Raw genomic sequence first — 27,148 nt, 5'->3', positions numbered from 1 at the left:
TTGGTTTCACAGCAGGTTAGTTTACGTGCCTTAGCGCTCTGAAACCCGCCCGTGGGGCAGTAGGCTTTGGCTTTCACCCGAAATTCTTTACTTTAGACACACACAGAGCACTTTGCAAAGAGAACCTGCAACGGGAATTAACACTTAAGTACACACACGGCTCGGAAGCTAGAATGCTCCGAGCAGACGCCGACAACCTGTAGGCCCCAAAATTGGCGCCCCTTTCGGTATTTCTTTATTCTTTACAAGGGTAAATTACAAAGCAGAGTCCTGGGAATCCTTTATCTGTATCGAGCTAGATACCACCTGTTTTGGCCAAATTTCTGCAGCATATCAGACCCAAAACTTGCGTGAAACCAATTCCCCATCTGGAACTCTCTTCCACTAGCATAAACCCTCTGATTCTTGCCCAAAAATAGTAAATTCAGCACGCAGTATTTACTGGTTTTTGCCCTATTCTCAGCCTCAAACAGTCCCCTAACTGTCCTCTGCCAGTGGGGCACAATTCCCAATGGTTCTGGCGTCCGTATGGCTGAAAAACAGTCAATTTTCTGCGCACACACAACGCTGAATTTGCACCTATATGGTGAGGTTATGACCCTCACTGGTGCGTGCTTTGGAGTAGCAGCTAGCTACCCCCGTTCCTGCTCAAGGAGGCTCTTGCCTCAACACAAAAGCATGAAACCACACAGCTGTACATCTGTCAAATGAAGAGCCCTCTAGTGGGGTATCACATAACTGCACGTAGGGGAGAGAGAGAGCAGTGTGTACCACACTGTAGGTGAGAGGGAAAGAAAGCACTCCATAGCTCTTAACCTGTGACCGGTTCTAAATGAAGCATCCTCTCAGCATAAATCGAGCGCCCCCTCTTCTGCACTCGACCTGTAATGCATCTGTGAACAAATAGATGCAAAAAGGGGAATATTTCCATGGCTGCCAAAACCTGCGTATTGCTGAAAACGCAGCAAAACAGCCCTGTAAACACGCATCTGATGTCTTCCAATGCTGAAAAAGAGCTCCTTGGTCTTAGATAAAGTCATGGGAAGCTAAAAAATGGAGAGAAATGGCTGAAAATCACAATTATCAGCCTCCAAAACTGCTCCAAAAAGCCAATTACGAGTTCTCTTCTCCCAAACTAGGTAAATTGGCCAAAAAGTGCCACTTGGCGCTCATACATGCAATTTCCCCGCATTGGACTTCCTGCTTAAAAATCTCTCAACTGGTGCATTAGTTGACTTTGCAGCAGAGTAATAAAATGTTCCCCTTGTCATTCCGAAGGTAATGACGCGAATACATTTCACGGCCCAAAATAGCAGTTTCCTAATTTTTAGGAGATGCTTCTGTTGGGCTCCCACTGGTCATGTGACCATCTATCCTCATTGGGACCGCATCCAAAAGTGCAATGTGGCCCAACTGTCAGATACTTTCTGTTGGTAGTCCCACCTTGACTTTGTGCCTTTATTGAGTTCACTTCCTAGTATCCACCAACTTGCTAAGTGCGACGGGGGGACCTACATGATCTTGAACTGAGCCTAGACATCCTTTTACTTTATGAGTTCCAGTGCCGACCAACTTCTCGTCTGTGGGTGAAACTACCGTTCACATTGGCCATACAATGTCCGGCCATTTGCAACTTCAAAAAGAGGGTCTCAAAAATATAACAAAAATCATTGGAAAGAAACCAACAACTAAGGTAAGCAATTGCCACGTCCTCGTGACATACCCCTCTCTTGAAATCACAAACGTCCTCGATTGCATACCATAAATACACGCCACTGATGATCTTGTGTTGTCAGCACTCTTTTATCTTTCCATCTATCACACTGAATTCATATGTACATATGATGTGCTAGCTCTATCATTATCCCTCCTTTGCACACATTGGGTTGGGGCATACGTAGGCTGTAACCCAAAGGCCTTAAGCTAAAGCTGCAATACATTTGGTGACTCTGACAATTCATGTTCTTCCATCCACTTTGCATCCATAGGTGGATAGTTCTTGAACTTCACCACATAGCATCTTGCAACCTGTCTCTTAACTTTTTACTTGTGCAAGAGGCTCTTGCCTGTGCAAACGAGCATAATTCCACAACACTGACGTACCACCCACGACCAAGTAAGTTCAAATTTCAAGATGATTTAGCGATGCGTCAAAGAATCAAAGCAATCGCCTCAGAGAATCGGCAAGCAGCGTGTCACCTGGCAGACCCACATCACTCCCGCAGGAGATCTAGTGGCCAATCTATCACCGTGAGACCTGTCCCTATCTCATCTTGGTTCATACTTGCAAACCCTAAAATCGCAGCAGAAAATCAGCCCTAATTTGACCACTTTTTAGGAGGGCGTACATGCGGAATTTCCTATCTATCCTGTCAAGCTGGAAATTTCATGTGGGGAGAGAAGGATATTGGAGATTGTGGAGAGTGTGCCATGTGGCATTGGGATTATCCCACATGGGAAGAGGGAAGGAGGAAATGGGGGGTATAAGGGGAGGATGGGGTGCCCATCAGGGGTGTAACACTTGAGAGGAGCTTGGGAGAAGCTTGGCTATCGGGGCTCGTGGACTCTTGAGGGAGGAAGGGAACCATTTTGAATTTCCACTCAGCTGCCCAGGCGCCTGGCTATCCATTTTGGTCCCCTGGACATTAACCCCCACCCCTTCCCTTGGACCAAAAGTCACCGACTGCCCACTTCTTACCCAAATGAAGCCAAAATTGGACCAATTACATGGAGCCTTGCAAGAGAGCCTTGTCAAATGAGGAGAGAGAAGAAATATTTTTTTAAAAAAATGATCAAAAGAGACCCCATTTTATAGCTGCAACATCTGCAAACTTTCCAGAGAGCTAATTTTTTAGCAAGAGAGAGTACACCTCCAACTTTGAGTGGCTTTGAAAAAATAAGAAAACTAGAGTTGGAATGTAACATACTGAGGTCAAAGACGGAAACACAGGACACGAAGGTTCAACTTGGAAACTAAGATGGATGAATGTAGCAAATTGGGGTTGATTTTATCAGATGTTGGAAAGCAGGATGACATTGCATAATTGAAAATTGAAGTGGAGAAATGTAAAACATTGAGATCAGAGGTCGAGAAGCATGATGACATTATAGCAGGACTGGAACTGGAAATGGGAAGTGTACAACTTTGGGGTCTATGTATGATGAGACCATAGCAAAACTGGAAAGTAAAATCACAGAGGTGCATCAATTTTCGAAGCTAGAAGAAGGGGAAATACGTCCCAACATAGTAGAGGAGATCTCTAAAATTAAAGAGGAGATGCAACAACTCCAAGTTGAAGAGGGGAAAAAGTCAGCAGAGACCACTACTTGGGTGGAAATGATTAAAAAGACACAGAAACAGATGGAGGAAACTGACCAATGGATACAGGTGGTTAAGAAGGGGAAAGATCAGCTGGTGACCGCCTCACCAACATCATTGATTAACTCCACCCTTGAAGAGGAACAGAGACGGAGAGTTAGGGCACTGCATGTGAGGGTGACAGGCCTCAAGCAAATAAAAATGTAGAAGAAGATACCCAGGTGTTATGCAGACTCATGGCTATCACCGACCCTAAACATACAGGTGCTTGGAGAGTTGGGAAAAGAAGTGCCAATGCCAAAAGTGAAGGTACCTCGAAAGAGGCTGCTCTAATCTTACGTTTTCCCACTTTGGAGGCTAGGAGAGAGTTCATTATGATGAGGAAAACCCTCAAAGGGACAGGTATCTTTCTAGGGAATGACCTTACAACGAGCCAGTTATTACACATGCGGAAATGTATGCCACGCATCTTGGCAGCCAGGAAGGAAGGAAAACTATCTTTCTACAGGGGAGGGAAGGTCATCATTTTGGACCAACCATCCGAATGACGGTTTGAGACCTATGGGACCAAACTTAAAATAGCAAGTGGGAATTGTAATGGGTCTCTTCGACTTGATGTAGGTGCCTTTGAGGACAACTTCAGAAGATAGAAACATTGTTTTCTTCTCAGAGACTCATCAGGCCCCTAGACAGCTTATGCCACATGTGGTGGGATATAGATGGGAGACATTCCACAGGACAGTCGCGAGATCTGAGCATGGGAGTAGAGGTTCATGAGGAGCAGCATTGCTATTTAGGGAGGAGTTACAGCCACTACAACTACTACATATTGTACGGAGAGATGATCATGCTAGATACATGTGGGTGAGGTTGAGAGCTGACACAGGCCGATTTCTATACATTGCCATATGTTACTTCCCCCCCAGTACGTTAGTATATGCTGCATTTAGAGGACAATCGCCTTTCTCTATACTAGATGATAATATATGGGAGTTTTCTAGGGATGGTGATATCATCCTCCTAGGGGACTTCAATGCCCGAACGGGCAACTCTCAGACAGTCTTCTATGACACTGCAGATGAGATTCTTAGAGAGCTGGATGTGGGTGAGTTGGGGCTTGACAGGTGCTCACATGACAGAGAGCAGACGGAGTATGGGAGATACCTCACGAAGATGACGACTACACATGGGTTAGCCATACTTGATGGCTTACATCGATTTCTTGGAGCAGCTGGTGCTTTCCACACAGACACAGGGCCAATACAAGTGGACTATGTTATGGCAGAGCTGAGCTTTATTCTTTGTATTTAGGATTTCATAGTGGAAGCCAGACGAGTGGGCGTAGCAGTGGACATTGTCCATTTTATTTCAGTATAGTACAACTCAGACATCAGGAGGCAGGTCACATACCTGCTATACATTTACACCAGAGACTGACTCGTTTATACAGAGGAGATCTATAGCCATCTATGCACAACTGGTCCTGGCCTCTCAGTGGAGGAGTGCACCACTTTGATGACTGAGACACTACATGGTGTAGCATCAGAGGCATACCCACACACTCAGCTGGGTCAGAGGCGACATTATGGGAGCATGCCCCAAAATAGTTGGTATGATGAGGAGTGCAGAGAGATGAGAGCCAAGCTTCAGAGGGATCTTCTGAGTTCTCTTAGGAGTCATCACTTACTGAAACCGGCCTGTTCAATCCAAAAAGGGCGGTAGACTTTACTTTAAACCTTGATTTAGCTTTCACCCATTATTAGTCGTCTATTTTACCTGTACTTTCAAGACACAACAAAGGGGGAGAGGGATACAGGTTGCTAGATTGCACCTGTATGAGTAGACAGACACCAGATTGGCCCCTAACTTAGGCGCCCCTTTCGGTATTTCTTTATTGTTCAAAAGAGGGAATAAACGCTGTGGTTCCCTACAAGCTGCCCCGCACAAACTCGGCTGAATTTCCACTGTTCCAGCCTGATTTCGGCAGCATAACTGTACTAGAACCCTTCACAGTCAGTATTCCCACGCATTGGCCGACTTTCCCGACGCATACGGGCACTTTACAAAACCTGGCGAGAATCTGCAGCACGCTGGATTCTCTGTTTTCAGCCCTGAAAATACGCCAGATCGCCTGTACAGCGGTCCCCTTGCGTCCCCGAACCTCCTGGGGGTATTAGGGTCCGTTTAGGGCCAAAACCCTAAACCTGCAAAAATACACAGCAGGCTGTAATTCACTGTTTCGGGCTCCGTTTCGCGTGCCGGTCGCATCCCTAGCAAGTCCTCGAGCTCCCGCACCTGTAGGGCTACTTGCCCTTTGAATCGGACGAGATTTCTGGCGTGAAACCTCTCCGAATTCACCTGTACCTGCGGGGGGATTAGCCGCTAGCTAATCCAGTACCTGTGCAAGAGGCTCTTGCCTCGGCAATCGCGCATGAACCCACACAACTGTACATTGGTCAAATGAAGAGCCCACTAGAGGGGCATAACATACTGCCAAAGGGGAGAGAGAGGGCAGTGCGTAGCGTGCAGGGCATCACTCCTGGCACCGCACTGTGCATAAGAGGGAAAGCAAGCACTCCATAGCTCTTAACCTGTGACAGAGACTTGCAAAATGAGCCTCCCAGCTATAAATCACGTTTTTGCCTTCTCTATAAGTAGTAAACTGGCCTCAGAGTGCCAAGTGTCACTCATTTGTGCATTTTCCCGCTTTAGACCCTCGGGTCTAAAAATATCTCACCTGCAGCCTCTGTTGACTTGGCCACAGAGTAACAAAATGATCCCCATGTCAAACTGCACGTAATGACGCGAAGACATTTTCAGGTCCCAAAATAGCAGTTCCCTAAATTTTAGGAGATGCTGCCATTGTATCTTTCTAGGTCATCCGACCCTCTTTGTACACTGCGGCCACATCCAGAACTGAAATGTAGCCTCTGTAGCAAAGGATTCCACTTTGGCTAGTCAATGACCCCACTTGGCTAACCATAGTCCTTGTCCAACCTTAGTGCTCTCTTGCCCTCAGGCCTGGACTCCCTCTGGACAGTTCCACACTAGCTATGCAATGCAGGGCAGTTAGATTTCCCGAGGGGTGTTTCCAAAAAGTGAAAGTAAATAGATAATAAGAAAGAAATCAACAAAAAGGATAGATAGTAGTCACACGCTGGTGACATACCCCCCTCTTGAAATCTCAAACGTCCTCGTTTGCATCTATGTCGTCCATGCTTACTGTCAACACTGATGTATTCAACACATGTCGACACATATACGACACATACATGCTCATTGTCAACCCTGGTGTATTCAACACCTCGTCGACTCATGTATTGCCTGCGTGTGAACCCTGTCCCAATGACATAGTGGTAGCTTCGCACTCTGCCATTGCTTTGAGTCACTAACTTTCCAATGACAAAATGGTAGCTGCACATTTTGCCACTGTCTTATAGTACACGTTGGATCCCGTAACACTTTCGAGCATACCCAAACCGACAGTTTAAGAATGCAGTTACACATGTACTCTTTAATAGAAGCAATCACTGTATCCTTGACAGACTGACAAGAAATACTCACTTCTATAGCACTAACCAAACTTTTGGACATTCCATAAGAGCAATTGCCAAACTGACAATCTGTACAGCTCTAACATTCATGTAACAGGTATTTCATTTGAGCTCACTTTAAATACCATGTACATCATTTGTTTCAGAAGCCATTATCACACTGACAATCCATGTAGCTTTGAAACTCAAGGGGTCAAGGTAGGTTGCAAATCGAAGGCTTCCAGGTAAAGTGATAACACAGTTGGTGACTCTGCAAGTTCACCTTCTTCCATCCACTTAGCATCCATTGGTGGATAGTTTCTGAACTTTACCAAGTAACGCCTAGCAACCTTGCCTTTCACTTTCCTTTCTTTGTGTGCCAAAATCTGTTCAGGGACCAAGATCTCGTCAAGTTCCTCGACTTCCGGCTGATCTTCAGCTGGAATAGCTTCTGGCACATCACCCACATAGGGTCTGAGAAGACTCACATGAAACGCATTGTGAATCTTCCAACTGTCAGGCAATTTCAGCCTATATGCAACATCACTGATTATGTCGCATACCTGAAAAGGCCCATAGTAACGCATGCTGAGCTTTGGAAACAGTCTTTCCTTGCCCTTCATCTTCTTTAACCTTGCCTTTTCAAAACGTAAAAGCACCCAATCACCAAGTGAATATACCACTTCACGACGGTGACGATCAGCTGCTTTCTTTTGCTTTGCCTGAGTCCTTTCTAAGGCCACTTTGACCTTCTTGTACATTTCATCCATGTCCTGAACATACTTATCTGCTTCAAATATCTTGTCCTTTGTATGCAGTATGGGAGGAACTTTCTTGCCACCTTCAACTATCTCAAAAGGTGCCTTGCCAGTTGATGAATGCACTGTATTATTGTATGCATACTCCACCAATGGCAAATATTGCTCCCATTTTCCTTTATGCTCTGACACATAGCACTTCAGCAGATCTAGGACAGTAGAATTTGCCTCTTCTGACTGCCCATCTGTTTGAGGATGAAATGACGAAGAGAATTTGAGCGTGGTGCCCATATTCTCAAACAAGCCTCTCCAGAACAAACTAGTCATGCGTGGATCACGGTCGCTAATAATCGACTGTGGCATGCCATGATACTTGAAAATATTGCTCATAAACAAGCGTGCCATCTGATCTGGCTTTATCTTCTTCCTGACAGGAATAAAATGAGCCTGTTTGCTGAATCTGCAAATAATGGTCCAAATACCATCATTTCCTGTCTGCGTTCTTGGAAGATCAAAGATAAAATCCATAGCAATACTTTCCCATGGTTTATCTGGAATAGGTAGTGGTTGCAATAACCCTGGTGCCTTTTGCCTGTCAAACTTGACCTTTTGGCATATTAGGCATTCTCGCACAAAGGCATCCACATCCCTTCTCAATGTAGGCCAATAGAAGAATGTCTCAACCGCTTTAACTGTAGCATCGATACCACGATGCCCTGCATACGGTGGGACATGACTCTCTTCCATAACTTTGCGTCGCAATGGCTTTGTGACACACAATCTGCCATGCATCATCATGAACCCGTCTTTAAGAAGATAGTGTTCATGACGTTGTCCATCCATTAGTTGCTCGAAGACCCTTGCAAAATCTTCATCATTTGCATACTGTTCTCTCATATCATCAAGTTCATGATGATAAGGAATTGACACAGCTGAAATTTGTGGCTTCCTAGACAAGGCATCAGCCACAACGTTCTTCTTGCCTTCCACATGCACAATCTGAAAATGGAACATGGACAAGATATTTGCCCATCGCATATGCTTCTCAGATAACTTTGTCTGTGTCAAGAAGTATCGCAAGGTCTGATGGTCCGTTTGGACAACAAAGTCTGCACCTAGCAGGTAGTGTTTCCAACTTAAGAGCGCATGAATCACAGCCAGTAACTCTTTCTCATAGACCTGCATGGTCATCTCTGGCCCTTGCAAAATTCTACTCTCATAGGCTACTACCCTGCCATCTTGCATTAGCACAGCACCAATGCTACTACCGCAGGCATCACACTGGACAACAAATGACTTCCTAAGATCTGGCAACACAATGATTGGATCTGAAGTCATCTTTTCCTTTAAGAGATTAAAAGCTGAAATCTCTTTCTGTGTCCATCTAAAGGTGACTGCCTTCTTTTGAAGAGCATGTAAAGGTGAAGCAATCTCAGCGAAATTTCGGATAAACCTTCTGTAATAGGAGCATAGTCCCAAAAAGCTTCGGACATCATGCACCGTCTTCAAATTTGGCCATGACTTGATCGCTTCGACTTTTGCAGGATCCATTCTGACACCGTCCTTTGAGACAATGTGTCCCAGAAAGTGAATCTCTTCCAGAAAAAACTCACTTTTCTTTGCATTGATGAGCAACCTATGACTGCGTAGCTCTTTGAACACAATGGCCAAGTGATGCCTATGCTCCTCTTCATTCTTTGAATAGACTATCATGTCATCAAAGAACGTACCAACAAACTGCTGGTGTGGACGGAAAATTCTGTCCATCATCCTATTAAACGTAGCAGGAGCATTTGTGAGACCAAAGGGCATCACTAAAAATTCGTAAAGGCCAAACGTTGTTCTAAAAGCAGTCTTGTGCACATCCTCTGATCTAATGCGGATCTGATGATACCCACTCTTTAGATCTATCCTGCTAAACATAGCTGCTCCTTCTAATTTGTCCATAATATCATCAATTCTAGGTATAGGGAACCTATTCTTGATGGTATTCTTGTTCAGTGCACGGTAGTCGATGCACATACGCCATGAGCCATCTTTTTTCTGCACCAACAATACTGGAGAACAGAATGGAGATGAACTGGGCTGAATCAGCCCTTTTTCTAACAGCTCCTGTACTTGGCCCATTATCTCTTTCTGCTGAGCCGCACTAACCCTGTACGGAGGCTTATTTGGTGGGCTACAGCCTGGCACCAAATCTATCGCATGGTCCTCGGGTCTCTCTGGCGGTAATTGAGACGGTAATGAATCGGAAAAACAGTCACTATACTGTTGTAAAAACATTGACCTTTCTTTATCTAGCACAGATAAATTTGATTCATCACGATCTGACACTTCACGTGCAAAAACCAAGTACGCAGAAAGATGCTTTTTCATTACAGAAGTAATAGCAGAAGCTGATACAGTAGGAATAGACTCCCCTTTAAGCTTTACATCCAGAATGTGAGTCTTTCCCCTGCTCTGTACAGTGATCTTTTTGTTGTAGGCATCCATGATTCCCTGTACACGAAATAACCAAGGAATACCTAACAACACATCACATCCGTCCAGTGGCATGATGTAAAATTCTTCAGCATCTACATAGGACTGGATATGTAGACGCAACTTTCCAATGATGGGTGTCACAGCCTCTGTATGGCCAGGACATGCCAAACCTGCCTCTGCTGTATACCCCATCTCTTCAGGTCTGATTCCCAACTTTGAAGCCAATTCTGGGGAAATAAAGTTGGCTTTGGCACCTGGATCAAAGAAGATAAGCACTGTTTGATCCCTAACCTTTCCCCATGCTCTGCAAAGCTCACTTGCATCTGAATTTGGCTTGTCGCCCACCATATCTGGCACTAGACCAGCCATGGGCTTCTTTCCCTTCCTGTCCTCCTTGTCTTCAGAATCAGCTGGCCTTTTCTTTGTAGGACAGTTGTAAGCAATGTGGCCAGGCTGCTCACATATAAAGCATTTGTTCTCTGTCCTCAGGACCTTCTTTTGCTCTTCTGACTTGCGAGGAAAACGTCTTTTCCATTTCTTTGCTGGTCCTTTTTCTGATTCAGCCGTAGCTTTGTCTTTCCCTGCGTTGGCTGACTCCTGAGTCCCTTTAGGAGCCTCATTGGGAACGTGCTTCTTGGCTGAATTTTTCTTGCCTGATCCTGCCTTGACGCCAGTGTTAAATTCACAATCTTCTCCCTTGAGCAAACCATTGCCAGTGTTTGCTACCTCGATGAGCTGCGTCAAAGTAGTGACTTTTGTCTTCGTGCAGTATTTTCTCAATCCTTTGGGTAGGCCACAACAGTATTTTTCAATCTGTTCTGTCAATGGCACAAACCTATAGGAAGTTACTGGAAGTAGAGCTTTCCAAAACTTCCGATTGTAATCATCCAGATTTCTGCAAGTGGCAGCATTAAGCTGGTGCCATTCTGTCATGACATCTGCTTCGAAATCATCAGATAACCATGCTGCTGCAAAAATCTGCTTGAAGTAAATCCATGTGGACGGAGCTTGCCCTTGAAGCAATAAAGTTGTCCACCATTGTCCCGCATTCCCTGTCAAGAAAGTGGCTGCCTTGCGGACCTTTGAAGCCTCTGTAAAGTTTCCCCCTGCATAGGCCTTATCAAACTGCTGGAGGAATGAAAGAGCCTTCTTCCTGTCATCAAACCCTGTAAAGGTCGTGAATGACACACCTTTGCCACCTTCTTTGTACGGAGTTGGCCTCTCCAGCGGCGTTAAATTGTCATATGGAAGTGACTGAAACATGGGAACACTATTAGGGTTCATCTGTGTTCCTTGGCCGCTATTAACTTGACCTGGAAATGCCATATTTGGCTGCTGATTTGTAATTCCAGCCATGCCAAAATTTGCTTGTGGCATCCCAAATTGTCCCTGAGTGCTTTGAAACCCTGGTTGCATACCCATGACACTGTACATGGGGTTAGGCATCATCGTTTGAGCACCCGCAAACACTGTTCCTGGCGTATAAAACTGATTTCCAGGTGCATGACCAGCCATGCTTTGGAATACGGATCCACCTCCAAAATAGCCAGGGTGTACTGAAGGTGGTGGGAAGACCTGTTGCATAGCCTGTAGGTTGCTTCCCTGCCCATTAGAACCAGCTATAGGCTGCTGAAAGGTGGCGGGCTGAATTGGTACAGCTTGAAAAACTGGCATCTCAGCCACCTGTTCTTGCACCTTAGGCATATGTTGTGGAGACTGCATGTTCTCCGTCAAGTGTACAGGTGTTTCCATTGACTGTGCGGTATGAATCACCTGTGCTCGAGCCTTAACAGGCTTTTGAATATGATCCAGTGACCCAACTTGCTGAGACGGAACAGGAGGTTGCAGAAAGGCTAAAAACCTTGGGTTCTGCATTACTTGTGTGAACATAGCCACAGCAGTAGCCAACTGGGTCCTGAATATATCATCATCAGTCTGTGGTGGTCTTGAGGACTCACCCACTTCATGTGTCTGTTGACCCTGTGAAGAGGAAACCTCTTCAGTCACATCATCTGGTCTGTCAGCCATAATTACAATTCCCTGTGTCTGGTCTATGATCCCTGTGTCTTCAAGCCCAAAACTGACCAAGGCTCACTTCTATGGGAAAAAGTGATTTAATCCCGTCGATGGAACCATGAAACCGGCCTGTTCAATCCAAAAAGGGCGGTAGACTTTACTTTAAACCTTGATTTAGCTTTCACCCATTATTAGTCGTCTATTTTACCTGTACTTTCAAGACACAACAAAGGGGGAGAGGGATACAGGTTGCTAGATTGCACCTGTATGAGTAGACAGACACCAGATTGGCCCCTAACTTAGGCGCCCCTTTCGGTATTTCTTTATTGTTCAAAAGAGGGAATAAACGCTGTGGTTCCCTACAAGCTGCCCCGCACAAACTCGGCTGAATTTCCACTGTTCCAGCCTGATTTCGGCAGCATAACTGTACTAGAACCCTTCACAGTCAGTATTCCCACGCATTGGCCGACTTTCCCGACGCATACGGGCACTTTACAAAACCTGGCGAGAATCTGCAGCACGCTGGATTCTCTGTTTTCAGCCCTGAAAATACGCCAGATCGCCTGTACAGCGGTCCCCTTGCGTCCCCGAACCTCCTGGGGGTATTAGGGTCCGTTTAGGGCCAAAACCCTAAACCTGCAAAAATACACAGCAGGCTGTAATTCACTGTTTCGGGCTCCGTTTCGCGTGCCGGTCGCATCCCTAGCAAGTCCTCGAGCTCCCGCACCTGTAGGGCTACTTGCCCTTTGAATCGGACGAGATTTCTGGCGTGAAACCTCTCCGAATTCACCTGTACCTGCGGGGGGATTAGCCGCTAGCTAATCCAGTACCTGTGCAAGAGGCTCTTGCCTCGGCAATCGCGCATGAACCCACACAACTGTACATTGGTCAAATGAAGAGCCCACTAGAGGGGCATAACATACTGCCAAAGGGGAGAGAGAGGGCAGTGCGTAGCGTGCAGGGCATCACTCCTGGCACCGCACTGTGCATAAGAGGGAAAGCAAGCACTCCATAGCTCTTAACCTGTGACAGAGACTTGCAAAATGAGCCTCCCAGCTATAAATCACGTTTTTGCCTTCTCTATAAGTAGTAAACTGGCCTCAGAGTGCCAAGTGTCACTCATTTGTGCATTTTCCCGCTTTAGACCCTCGGGTCTAAAAATATCTCACCTGCAGCCTCTGTTGACTTGGCCACAGAGTAACAAAATGATCCCCATGTCAAACTGCACGTAATGACGCGAAGACATTTTCAGGTCCCAAAATAGCAGTTCCCTAAATTTTAGGAGATGCTGCCATTGTATCTTTCTAGGTCATCCGACCCTCTTTGTACACTGCGGCCACATCCAGAACTGAAATGTAGCCTCTGTAGCAAAGGATTCCACTTTGGCTAGTCAATGACCCCACTTGGCTAACCATAGTCCTTGTCCAACCTTAGTGCTCTCTTGCCCTCAGGCCTGGACTCCCTCTGGACAGTTCCACACTAGCTATGCAATGCAGGGCAGTTAGATTTCCCGAGGGGTGTTTCCAAAAAGTGAAAGTAAATAGATAATAAGAAAGAAATCAACAAAAAGGATAGATAGTAGTCACACGCTGGTGACACTTACAGACAGTCTCGGATTGCTTCCCGGCGCCTTGTGCGATGGAAGAAGCGAGCTTACTTGGCCCAGATGGAGCGAGACTTGTATCAGTTGTTCTTGAGTAGAGACTCAGGAGAGGCATGGCGATTCTTTATGAGCATTCCCCTCCCCCATTGATTACTTCTCCTGATGTGTGGGGCTAGTATGTGACATCGTTATATACGATTCCCGGAAAGGACCCCCTTCCAGATCCTATAGAGCCATGCCCACCTACCAGCACCTTCTTTACCATTGAGATGGTAAAGAGAGCCATTGAATGATGAGGACCAGCAGGGCATATGATCATGATGGCCTAGTAGAAAAGCACTTTATACATGCTAGAGATATGCTGGTAGAGGTTCTTGCAGTGGTGTTCAATCGTGCCATGTGTGAGGGGTTACCTGAGACTTGGAGGTTGTCTACTATTGTGCATATCTTCAAGGCAGGTGATCCTACAGAGCGTGGGAATTACCGCACCATTATGGTTGGGCACACATTGGCACGGTTGTATGCATCCATTATTGAGCAGCAGTTGAGTAATTGGGCAGAGGGTGAGTGTGTACGGGCAAAGGGCTAGGCCGGTTTAAGGAGGGGTTTCTCCATTCTTCATCATATTCTGAAGACTGACACTCAGAGCCATCATTGAGGAGGGCAGGTCACATGGGGGACGGATTTGTTGTAGCTTTGTGGATTTCAACAAAGCATTTGACATGGAACCGAGAGCTTGATAGATGCGTAGACTGCAGGAGATGGGGGTGCCCGTAGTGTTGATTTCGGGGATTATGGCTCTATACAGATCAGTGATGGGACATGTACGGTACCCCGAGGGGATATCTGATTTAGTTCACTCCACCATTGGGGTGAAACAGGGTTGCCCATTGTCTCCTACTCTATCTGGTATGTATGTTGATGAGGTGTCTGATTACATTGACAGAGAGGGTGATAGAGGTGCCCAGCTGGCAGGGACGTGGATCTTATTGTTGTTATATGCTGACGATATTGTGTTGATCTCTGACTCACCAGAGGGTATGCAACGACAATTGGATGCATTACATAGTTTTGCAAAGGATAGTGGATTGTCTGTAAACCTTGGTAAAACCAAGGTTACGGTGTTTAACACCACACTAAAGTGGATCAGGAGATCAGCACTGACTTTCACATATGGTCAGGAGATTGTAGAGTATACAGATGCATACACTTACCATGGGGTTTACTTCACTGGGCTGAGGTTTTCCTTGGGGCGGCCTTGGGAGGCTTGGAGATGATGTGTTCGGAGGTTCAGTTCTAGGAACCTCAGACAAAGTTATGGCTCTTTGATACTTTATCAGCCTCAGCTATGTTGTATGGGGTGCAAATATGGGGATCTTTGGTAGGCCAGGATGGTAGGAGACGTATGGAGAGGCCCTTGGTATCTATTATCTCTTGATCGATCAGAGCCAAGGCCTCCGTACCCCACGCTATCATTCGAGCAAAGCTAGCTGCCCCTCCTATGGAGATTGAGGCGCTTACCAAATTAATCTCCTTTGTGCACAGCTTGTGGGATACTACTCGAGACAAATATGCTAGACTGGCCCTTGAGTCTTCCAGACAGTTAGCTCTTCAGGGGGACACTTCATGCTTGTATGCACAGATGACATCATGGTTTCAGACGCATTGCTTCACCATGGACAGGCTGCCCCCTTTCCAGTACTCTCTACAGGCACCCTCGATGTCTCTTACACGGGTGGAGATTACTAGACTCATTCGTCAGAACCTGATCGAGCTGGATATCAGGAGGACATGGATAGAGCCGCCACAGGAGTTGGGCACGAAGATGGCTTTCTATAGAGAGCATCTTCTCCACCTCATAGGAGATGGGTTTGTGATTCGACCCAGCTACATGGACACACATTTGTCTTTGGTCAGATACGCACATCCTCACATCAGCTGGAGATTGAGACGGGTAGATTCAGAGGGATACCAGCAGACAACAGGATATGCCGCTTATGCTAGCTAGAGCCAAAGACAGAGCTACATTACATATGTCATTGCATAGTGTACTATGAGATACGGGGCCGTTTCCATTGCTTATTCAGAGAGGGTTTCGGACCTTTTTCTAGGGTCATGAGTTATGAGGATCAGAGATGTCTTGGGCTATATCTACTTGAGCTACACAGATATAACATTTCATTTCACTTCATCTGTGTGTGTGTGTGCGTGTGTGTGTGTGTGTGTGTGTGCATACTTCATGCATAGTTTATGGGACTTCCCCAGAGATAGATATGCTCGACTAGCCCTTGAGTCATCCCGACAGCTAGCGCTACGGGGGGATACAACATCTTGGTTGGGGCAGATGACATCATGGTTTTGGTCAAATGGTTTCAACATGGATAGACTGCCCTCATTCTAGTACTCCTTGGATGCACCCTCCCTATCTCTCACACGGACAGAGTTCAATAGACTCATATGTCAGGATTTGATTCAGCTTGATACAAGGAGCACATGATACAACTGACACAGGAGTTGGGCACGAAGATGGATTTCTATCGAGAGCATCTTCTCCAACTAAAAGAGGATAGATATGTGATTTGACCGGCCTACAGGGACACTCATTTATCCTATGGGATACGATTGCTATTAGTCAGATGCGACATCATCGCATCAGCTAGAGATTGAGACTGGTAGATTTAGGAGAGCACCAGGAGAGGCCAGGATATGTGTCACAAATAGGAGCGCATAGCAATATAGAATATACTCGGATAAATAGAATTAATCACTTAATACTTAAGCCAGAGGATATAGAGAGAGAGTGAGAGATAGAGAGTGAGAAGATCGACACAGTACTGGGACCAGAAGATGGGTTGGTCCCCCCCCCCCCATAATAGATGGGTTGGTCCCCCCCCCCATAATAATATCTTTATTACTGAGGAGAAGTCTATACAAGCACTTGAACCGAACGTATTACCACGTTCGTTCTAGAATAAGACTTGATGGTTCCTGGAAGCCTCGGCTTCCTAGTCCTAGGGAAAAACCCAGTCCAAGGAACTTCCGTTCCTTATTCCGAATCCTCGAGAACCAAGGTTCTTGCCTCTGGATCTCATCTTCTTGACTATGGGCATGGCATCCTTCCAACCCTTTTTCGACTCTGCTCGCAAAGGTTCCTCTTCCCATAGAACAACTCTGCTTTTTCGGACACGAAGTCCTTCCTCGGGAATCTCAAGTTCTGGATCCCAACTCGAGAGTCTATCACTCTCAGATGTCATGAATCTACTTCCCAATCTCAAGTACAAAACCCTTAGGCTGATCTGGCTCTAGTTCCTCAGAGCGCTTTTCTCCCGTAGAGGCTCATGCCTTCCTCTGCTCCTACTCCCTTGTGAAGAGGAAGTACACGTGCAAACAAACACCCAGAGATCATAACATGAAAAAACGTTACCTCCAAAGTCTCGACGCTCGAAATGCAACTTGGTTCTTGAAAAGCAATTCCCCGGAAGAGATCTTTACACAGGGAAACGTCTCTTCCAATCCTACACACAAAAGAGGTGTGTTCTTGGGCTCCTCCTCGTAAATCAGCCCCGTCTATGACGTTTATGGGCTGAAAACAGAGAAAAACAGCAGCTTGTCACCATGGAAACTTGCTCCGTAGGCACTTCTTCCTGATAGAACTCGTGCACTGGGTCTTGGTGACATCAGGTACACTCGGGGCAGCCATGGACAACACCGACGGCATCGTCTTTGGGGCTGAAAATCTGCAGCAGCATCTCCTTGTAGCTAGCGCTAGCCTTTTTCTTCTCTAGCGCTGGCTGTTTCTCTCCTTGCACTGGCTGCTTTTCCACACCCCAGAGAGAGGGAAAGAAATGTGCTTTTAAAGCTCTTGGCAGCTGGCAGGAATAGGGTAGGTGGGGCGCCTCAATCAGGAAGAGGGAGAGATCGCTTTTTCTTCTGCCAGAAAGAGGGAGAGAGAAAGCGCTGGGGCTGATCTGCTGCTTTATTAGTCAGAGGCCACCTTCTTATTAAGTGGGGGGACTGTTCAATTCTCCTTCTATCTCTCTCTGTCAAGTTCTATTTATTTTGAGCTTATCAATTTCCCGTGTGTGCACTCGCGTCTGTGACAATCATATATATGAATGTTTTGTAGAGAAGACATATTTTCTCTTCCCTTACATAGCTTTTGGATGTGCCTTCCATATCCAGCTTTCAAAACACTTGCAAATGATCTCAGAGGCTGTTGTTTGCTATATGCCATAACGTAGTTTCCAGGAGAAACAAGCTTACGAGGTAAAACAATATCGGCAATATCATTTCTCCAACTTAAGACACTTTAACAATTCAAGCCTGTCATGATTTTTATGCGTTGCATTGTTGCTGCTGCCTACTTGAGTGTCAAACCCTTTCAGTTCTTTTCTTAAATTGCTTAAATTCTAAACTAACCTAGATTTAACTTTTTCTGCAGTGCAAAAGCTGATGATGGTGTGTGTGAAAGTCATCGTGAGGCAAATCGTGCTCTTGCTGATTGCTAACACATGAAAGAACATTTGTCCGCCCAGCAATGAACGATCTTTTTGAAGTATGGCTAATACTTAGGGTTTTATTTTGTGTGTGTGTGTGTGAGAGAGAGAGAGAGAGAGAGAGAGAGAGAGAGAGAGAGAGAGAGAGAGAAATGAAAATGAAAATGAAATGAAATGTTATATTAACATCTTCAAAAGGCCAAAGTGACCTATGAGACCCGAAAGTTACAAAGTGGTGGATCTACAACTGATGCCTTGGCTCTAATGAGCCGCGAGATCATAGAGACGAGAGGTTTCTCCATGTTCCCCCATCCGTCTGAGCGACCCGTCCTCCCGTGGTGATCCAGTGAAGGTCCCCATATCTCGGTTCCATAGAGCAATGCTGAAGCCACCAAGGTGTCAAAGAGCCAGAGCTTCGTCTGGGGCTCCTGAAACATGAACCTGCGAACACATCCTCTCTAATCTACCCAATGCTGCGTGGGCTCTAGTAAGTCTGGTTTCTGCTGCTCTTCTGAGTGAGAATTTAGAGAGAGAGAGAGAGAGAGAGAGAGAGAGAGAGAGAGAGAGAGAGAGAGAGAGAGAGAGAGAGAAATGAAATGAAATGTTATATTAACGTCTTCAAAAGGCCAAAATGACCTATGAGACCAGAGAGTTACAATGTGGTGAATCTGATACAAAGTCCGAGTAACAAAATGAAATGACAAAATGATAAACTGATAAAATAAAATTACTATGGGATCCTAAACTGGTAGGCGTGAACTAAGCACAAGTCACAAGTCAAAAGAGATCCATCATCGGTCGCTGGCAGATCTCATCAATCTCCTCCATGGACAGCAATCTGACCCGGCATCGTGCATGTCGGGCCAAAGTGGTCCAAATCCTCTGATGTAGCCTCCGTCGATGCTATGTAGTCCTCCGTAGTCGTGGGCGTCTCGATCTCCCTAGCTCAGTCACTCGATCGATCAGTGTACCTTTGGTGTGAGGCGACAAGACTTGCTGTGGTAGTAGCTCCTCTGGGTGTCTAGCGTCTGCTCTAAAGAAGTCTGTGATGTGTCTCTAAGACTGGCTAGCCTCTCCTCTCATTAGGCTCTCTCTGTGTCTGCGCAGCTCGAGCAGAAACAAACCCAGGCATCTCTATGATCCTCGTACCTCATGACTCTGGAGAGTGGTCCAAAGCCCTCTCTAAACAAGCAGTGGAAGCGGCCTTGTATCTCATAGTAGACAGGGCAGTGGCATGTGTAGTGTAACTCTGTCTCAGGATCCATGTCACACAGGGTGCATGTCCTGGCCTCTGTTGGCACTCTGCTGTATCTCCCAGTCTCGATCCACAGCTGGTGTGAAGATGTGCGTATCTGGCCAATAGCACACCGTATCCCATGAGACAAGTGGGTGTCCATGTATCTGGGCCTCGTCACAAAACCGTCCGTCGTAAGCTAGAGAAGATGCTCTCTGTAGAAAGACGTCTTCGTGCCCAACTCATGTGCTGGCTGTACCCATGTCCTCCTGGTGTCTAGCTGAATTAGGTCCTGGCGGATGAGCCTGGTGGTCTCGGACTGTGTAAGAGTCAGAGAGGGTGCATCCAGTGAGTATTGGAAGGGGGGCAATCTGTCTGTACTGAATCCATGTGCCTGGAACCATGACGTCATCTCCCCATACCAACATGCTGTGTCTCCTGGCTAACTGTCGGGAGGACTCAAGTGCAAGGTGGGCGTATTTGTCTCTGGGAAGTTCCCTTAAGCGGTGTAGGAAGGAAATAGATTTGGTGAGCGCCTCAACCACTAGTGGGGGGGCAGCTAACTCTGCTCGGATGGCACGTGGTATTGAAGCCTTGGCTCTAATGAGCCGCGAGATCATGGAGACCAGAGGCTTCTCCATGTCCCTCCATCCATCAGTATGACCTGTTCTCCCATGATGATCCAATGAAGGCCCCCATATCTCAGCTCCATAGAGCAATACAGAAGCCACTAGAGTGTGAAAGAGCCAGACTTCGTCCGAGGCTCCTGAAACTGAACCTGTGAACACATCCTCTCTAGTCTCCCCAATGCCGAATGGGCTCTGGTCAATCTAGTCTCTGCTGCTCTCCTCAAAGAAAATGCTGGTCCAATAAAAACCACTGCAAGGTAAGTGTAAGCATCTGTATATTCCACTGTCTCTGGCCATATGTGAATGCGAACGCTGACCTCCTGATCCACTGTGGGTGGTATTAAATACCACAACCTTGGTTTTACCAAGGTTGACAAACAAGCCACTCTCATGGGCAAACCTATGCAAAGCATCCAAGTGACGTTGCATCCCCTCCGGAGAGTCGGAGATCAGCACAATATCATCAGCATGTCCATGCCAGCGGTGCACCTCTATCACCATCTCTCTCAATGTAGTCAAAAACCTCATCCACATACATACATATGTAGGAGAGAGCGGGCATCCCTGCTTCACCCCAATAGTGGAGTGAACCAGACCCTTTGAGGTGCGTACATGCCCTACTACTGATATGTACAGTGCCATGATCCCCCAAATGAGCTCTGTACTTACTACTCCCATCTCCTGTAATCTGCGCATCAATCTAGCTCTGGGTACTGTGTCAAATGCTTTGTGGAAGTCCACAAAGCTACAATAGATCCGTCTCCCACAGGATCTGCCTTCCTCGATGATGGCCCTGAGTGTCAAAATATGGTCAAGAGTAGAAAAACCTCTCCTAAACCCTGCCTGCCCAACAACACGCATTCCCTTCCTCTCTGCCCATCTACTCAGCTGCTGCTCAAGAATGAATGCGTACAACCGTGCCAATGTGTGTCCAATCATGATAGTGCGATTATTTCCAGGCTCCATAGGGTCTCCTGACTTGAAGATAGGTACGATCGTAGACAGGCTCCAAGTATCAGGCAAGCCCTCACACATGGCACGGTTAAACATAACTGCTAGAAGCTGTGCTAGTAGATCTCTGGCATGCATGAAATGCTCAGCCACTAAGCCATCATGATCATATGCTCTCCCAGTCCTCATCCTGTCAATGGACTTCTTCACCATCTCAACGGTGAAAAAAGCACATGTGTGTGGGCATGGATCGGGGGGTTCGGGAAGGGGCTGCTGTCCAGAAACTGTGTGCAAAGATGATGCGTACTGACCCTAGGTCTCTGTAGAGGTAATGGCAAGGGGGGGAGACTGCTCATGAAAGAGCCTCCATGCCTCACACGAGTCCTGACTCAAGAATAGCTGGTATAGATCCTGCTCTAGTCAAGCCAAAAATGCCCTCTTCTTCCACCGCACTAGGCGTCGGAAGTCAATCTGTGTCCTGGCTCCTCAGTGGATAGGCGTCTGTAAATCCCGTCTATGTATACAGAATCCATCTCCCACGTGAAGGTGTAGCGAGTAGGGGCTACTACTCGTGGAATGTGTGCTACACTGAACTGGAAAGAGATGGTCAACGGCACATTAGCATGATCCACTGCCACCCCACAAGTCTGGGCCCAACTATGAGATCCTGGATACTAGAGATGAGGCTCGGTTGTGCCATCACATAATCTACCGTGCTGGCTCCATGTCTATGTGGAAAGCATGTGAAGCCTCCCGTAGCGGGAAATCTTTGTAGGCCATTCAAGATGGCCAATCCATGTGCAGTCCCCATGTCTATCAAGTGCCGTCCATACTCAGTATGTTCTCCATCATGTGATATCCTGGATAGGTTCGTCTCTGCAACATCCAGCTCTCTTGGCATCTCCTCTGAAGTATCATAAAATACTGTCTGATGATGGGCAGTCCTAGCATTGAAGTCCCCTAGAATGATGATGTCACCATCTCTAGAGAATTCCCATATGTCATCATCCAAAATAGAGAAGGGGAACTGTCCTCTGGGTGGTGCATATACTGACGTACTCGGGGGAAAGTAGCAAATGGCAATGTAAAGATATCTACCAGTCTCTGCTCTCAATCTCACCCACATGTACCTAGCTTGTTTGTCCCTACGAGCTATATATATCAATGGCTGCAACTCCTCCCTGAATAACACTGACACTCCTTCTGAGCGCCGCCCTCTATATATATCAATGGCTGCAACTCCTCCCCGAATAACACTGCCACTCCTCCTGAACCCCGCCCTCTATGCTTTGATCGTGTCTCCTGTCTACAAACTGTCTCCCATCTGTATCCACTGATTTGAGGCATAGACTGCCTAGGGGCCTAATGTGTCTAAGAGTAGAAGATGATGTCTCTCCCGATAAAACTCTCCTCAAAAGCACCCACATCAAGATGCATAGATCCATTACAATTCCAGGTAGCAACTTTGAGTGTGGTTCCATAGGTCTCACACCGTCATGTGGAGCGTGGCTCCAATATCACCACTCTCCCATCTCGATAAAAAGCGATCTTACCTTTTTCCCTCGCCGCTCTAATCTCTGGCATTACCTCTTGCATATGAGCGAACTGTGAGAGGGTTAGATCATCCCCGAGAAAGATGCCCGTTTTCTTAAGAGTTGGTCTCTTCTTCAAAAAGTCCTTCGCTTCCATAGAGGAAAAACGAAGGATGAGTGCCCTTTCTTTCTAGGTTTCCCCCTTGCTCCCATTTTTCTTGTTGCCCACTCTCCATGCTCTTGAGTGCATCGGCTCATGAACCCCCATCAAGCCATGAGTTCTTTTACCTCTTCGTCCACATTATCTTTGTCTTTAAGGCTGCAAATTCTCACATGTAGAGAGCGCACACGCCTTCTTTGCTCCTCTTCTAGTGTCAGGTTAATCAGGGTGGGTGTGGACATTGTTGTTTCCTTGCTTTCCCCTTCTTGGCAACCTCAATCCATTTCTCGGCCTCATCTGTCTTCTGTTGAGTCTTTGTGAAAACGTCTACCCAAGAGGTCGTCATTTCTTTGTGTTGCTCTTCCCCCTCTTTGATGGCTCGCACTTGTTCTTTGATCGTGTTGAGCTCTTTTATTACTAAATGTTGCAATTCTCCTTCTTCAAGCGTGTTTCATGAGCGTGCCTCGGCGAGCTCCTTCTTGAGTGATGCAATCTCTCCGTCTTGGGCCGTCATCCAATCTCCCATTGCCGTGATCTTGCTTTCTTGGGCGGAAACACGATTTTCGAGCATTCTTATTGTCCCTAATAGTTGGCGGTTGATATTGTTAATGGTTTCGACCATTTCTTCTTTGCACTTTGAAACTGCATCTTCTAAGGGGTCGGCCTTATCGTTTTGCTTCCTCATGTTTGATCGGTGTCAAAAAACGAGAGAAGAGAGAAAATTGACCTACACGCACAAACGCTTCCACATTATGCATACATGTTCCACATTAAGCATACATGGCGTGCCTTTCTTACAATTTCTGCACAATACGATCAAAACGACCAAAAAATTCCGTTTTATGCAATTTCTGCAATTTTCTATCAATTTTGCAATTTTTGAAAATCAGCAATTTCTACACTTTCTAAATTCTGCAATTTCTTGTAAAATCCTCTGTAAATTTTCTGAAAGTTTTGCCAAAAAGGCTGATGTTTTTTCCCTTGCGAAATTTTGATTTCTAATTTGCTGGCCACTGTTCCTGTACCTGTTGTACCTTTTGGGGGGGGGGGGGGGGGGGGGGGCGCAACAAAGTGCGGCGAGGGGCAGGGATGTAGGGGGGTGGAAGCGCGAGCTGTGGCGAGGGGCAGGGTTGCAGGGGGGTGGAAGCGCGGGGGGGGGGGGGGGGGGGGGGGGGGGGGGGGAGGAGTGGTGGCTACGCGAGGGGCTGTGGCAAGGGGGGGGGGCGGGGTGGTTACGAGAGAGAGAGAGAGAGAGAGAGAGAGAGAGAGAGAGAGAGAGAGAGAGATAATGTAATAGTAACGTCTTCAAAAGGCCAAAATGACCTATGAGACCAAAAGGTTACATGTGGTGAATCTAATACCAGGTCTACAAAAAAAACAACAAAGAAATGAAAAGAAAATAGTTGGTAGGGGTGGGGTGAAAGCTGATACAAAGGGAATACAAAGGGTGAGTATCCAAAAGCTATAGAGGTTCAATGTCCTCCAAGGTAAGCACTCTGTCGGGACAGCTCCTATGTCGCGCCAGTATGGTATGGATCCTTTGTCGCAATCTGCGTCGATGTCGAGAGGGCCCCCTCATCCGTGGGCGACGGGATCGCCAAAACTCTATCGCCCAATCAAGCAGTATGCCTCTGGTGCTGCTATGTTGTGGGCGTTGCTTGAACTCCTCTGTCTATGATTGAAAGAAATCTGTAATCTGCCACTGTCGCTGGATCTCTCTCATAGTGCCCCTCTTCAAGAGGTCCTCTTTGTGTCTGCGAATCTCCAAGAACTATAATCCGAGGCATCTCTGATCCTGGTATCTCATGACTCTAGAAAGTGGTCCAAAAACCTCTCTGAACAGACAGTGAAACTGGCCTCGTATCCCATAGTATACTGGGCAGTGACATATGTAATGTAGCTCTGTCTGGGGCTCTATCTGACACATCTGAAAAATCCTAGACTTAGCGAGTACTCCTCTAAATCTGCCTGTCTCGATCTCTAGCTGATGTGAGGATGTGCGTATCTGACCAATAGCACATTGTATCCCGTGGGATAGATGAGTATCCATGAATCCTTGTGTGATCACAAAACCATCCTCCGTGAGCTGGAGAAGATGCTCTCTATAGAAAGCCATCTTCGTCCCCAACTCATGGTAGGTTGTATCCATGTCCTCTTCGAATCCAACTGAATCAAGTTCTGTCTGATGAGCCTGGTAATCTCTGCCCTAGTGAGGGAGATGGAGGGTGCATCCAGAGAGTACTGAAATGGGGGTTGCCGATCCATACTAAAGCCATGTAATTGAAACCAAGATGCCATCTCTGCATACCAACATGATGTATCTCCTTGCAATGCCAGTTGTCGCGAAGAGTGTAGTGTTGATGGAGCATATGTGTCTCTAGGGAGAGCCCAGGTGCTATGCGTAAATGAAACTGATTGAGTGAGGGCCTCCACTACCAGAGGAGCAGCGAGCTCCGTCCTAACAATGTCATGTGGTACTGAGGCCTTGGCCCTAATCATCCGAGAAATCATAGACACCAAGGGCCTCTCCATACATCTCCATCCATCAGTACCGCCAGCTCTGCTATGATGATCAACTGAGGGGCCCATATCTCCACTTTGTACAACATGGCCGAAGTGACCAAAGTGTCAAAGAGCCAAAGCTTTGTCCGAGGTTCCTGCAACTAAACCTGCGAACATATCCTCTCAAGTCTCCCCAATGCTGCATAGGCTCTGGTCAATCATGTATCTGCTGCACGCCTCAGGGAAAATACTTGACCACTGAAAACCGGCCTAAGTGTATGTATCTGCATACTCCACAGTCTCTCGACCATATGTAAAAGTGGGGGCGAACCTCCTTACCCACTGTGCCGTAGTGTTAAACACCATTACCTTGGTCTTACCAAGGTTCACAGACAATCCACTGTCGTGTGCAAATACATGCAATGCATCTAAATGACGTTGCATCCCCTCTGGAGAATCTGAGATCAGCACAATATCATCAGCATATAGTAGCAACGGAATCCTTGTCCCTGCAAGCTAATCACCTGTATCACCCTCTGTCTGTACATAATGTGAAAACTCATCTATATATATCCCAAAGAGAGTCGGAGATAGGGGACAGGCCTACTTCACCCCAATGGTGGAGTGAACGATGTCGGACATGCCCCGAGTAGTGCGTACCCGTGTATAAAGCTAAGATCCCCCAAATCAGCTCCGTGGGTACCCCCATGTCCTGCAATCTGCGTATGAGTATGGCTCGTGGCACTGTATCAAAGGCTTTGCGGAAATCCACAAAGCTACATTAAATCCTCCTGCCATGGTGTCTACCCTCCTCAATAATGGCTCTGAGTGTCAAAATCTCGTCAAGAGAGGAGAAACCTCTCCTGAACCCTGCCTGTCCTGCTGCCCGTATGCCCTCTCTCTCTGCCCATCCACTCAACTCATACTCAAGAATTGATGCATATAGCCTAGCCAGAGTGTGACCAACCATGATGGTGCGGTAATTCCCGAAAGCATAGGATCTCGCGACTTGAAGATAGGCACAATCGTGGACATACTCCAAGTCTTAGGAAATCCCTCATACATGGCTCTATTAAACATCATTGCAAGAGGCTCTGCAAGCATATCTCTGGCATGGATGAAGTGCTTTGCTACCAAACCATCATGATCATGTGCTCTTCCTGTCTTCATCCTGTCAATGGCTTTTCTTACCCTCTTAGCAATAAAGAAAGTACATGTTTTTGGGCATGCCTTTGGAGGGTTAGGCAAAGGTGGCTTTGCAAGTCCACCATCTTGTAGGTGTTTATCCGCGGTGAGGAGCGCATTCCCTCTGTTACTTTGATTTTGCATGTGCAGGCAAAGCGAGAGTTGCGGCGCAGCACCCATGCGGCTATGTGCTACATCACTACCCATCCATCTAGACTGCGCATTCCCAAGCGGGCATTGCACCCATTGACTGTGAAGAACCATTCCCTATGCCTCGCATCGAGAGACTTCATGACGCGAAGGTGTTCTCCCAAGTCGATCTCAATAGCGGCTCCGTCACCTGCGGAGATTCCTGATGAAGAGGAGCCCGAAATTATGAAGTTAAGGTGATGGAACTGGAGCAGATCCTCTTGCATCGGTTTTGTCCTAGATCGAAGAAGCAGCAATGTCAATATTTCCTCAAATTCAAAGATCGCGGTACCCATGAAGCAATGTGGGTTGACGAAGACTTCTTCACCAATTACCTGGCGTTGCTAGCTTCCTACAAAGAAGTGATGCAACTTGGAAATAGTGCCTCACCTTAAGAAGGGGGGATGTCATGTGCACAGTCGCCCTATGTGCCACATGGACATACTGCATCATCCTAGGGGTTATATAGGTTAGTCTTAGCCTAGGGGGGTCTCTCTGGCATCTTTGTGAGCTTGCTCGAAGGACGTGCATGACCAGAGGATTCCATTAGTTAGGTT

At 46.7% G+C, this 27,148-nt stretch overlaps 1 protein-coding gene across 1 annotated transcript in view; it reads left to right on the top strand.

Annotated features, from left to right (window-relative positions):
- LOC147442130 (syntaxin-132-like) overlaps positions 1-27,148 on the top strand; it is an 87,961-nt gene that overhangs the window by 20,994 nt on the left and 39,819 nt on the right. Inside the window, exons 2-3 of the mRNA XM_086528419.1 lie at positions 17,896-17,979; positions 18,155-18,268. Coding sequence (XP_086384545.1) covers positions 18,251-18,268 — 18 coding nt within the window. The 5' untranslated portion in view covers positions 17,896-17,979; positions 18,155-18,250. The remainder of the gene's footprint in view (positions 1-17,895; positions 17,980-18,154; positions 18,269-27,148) is intronic.

This window comes from Adiantum capillus-veneris, chromosome 14 (genome assembly GCF_014529385.1).
Source record: "Adiantum capillus-veneris isolate H3 chromosome 14, ASM1452938v2, whole genome shotgun sequence".
NCBI lineage: Eukaryota > Viridiplantae > Streptophyta > Polypodiopsida > Polypodiales > Pteridaceae > Adiantum > Adiantum capillus-veneris.
Note: the sequence above shows the minus strand (reverse complement) of the source record. Positions and strands in the feature narration are given on the sequence as shown.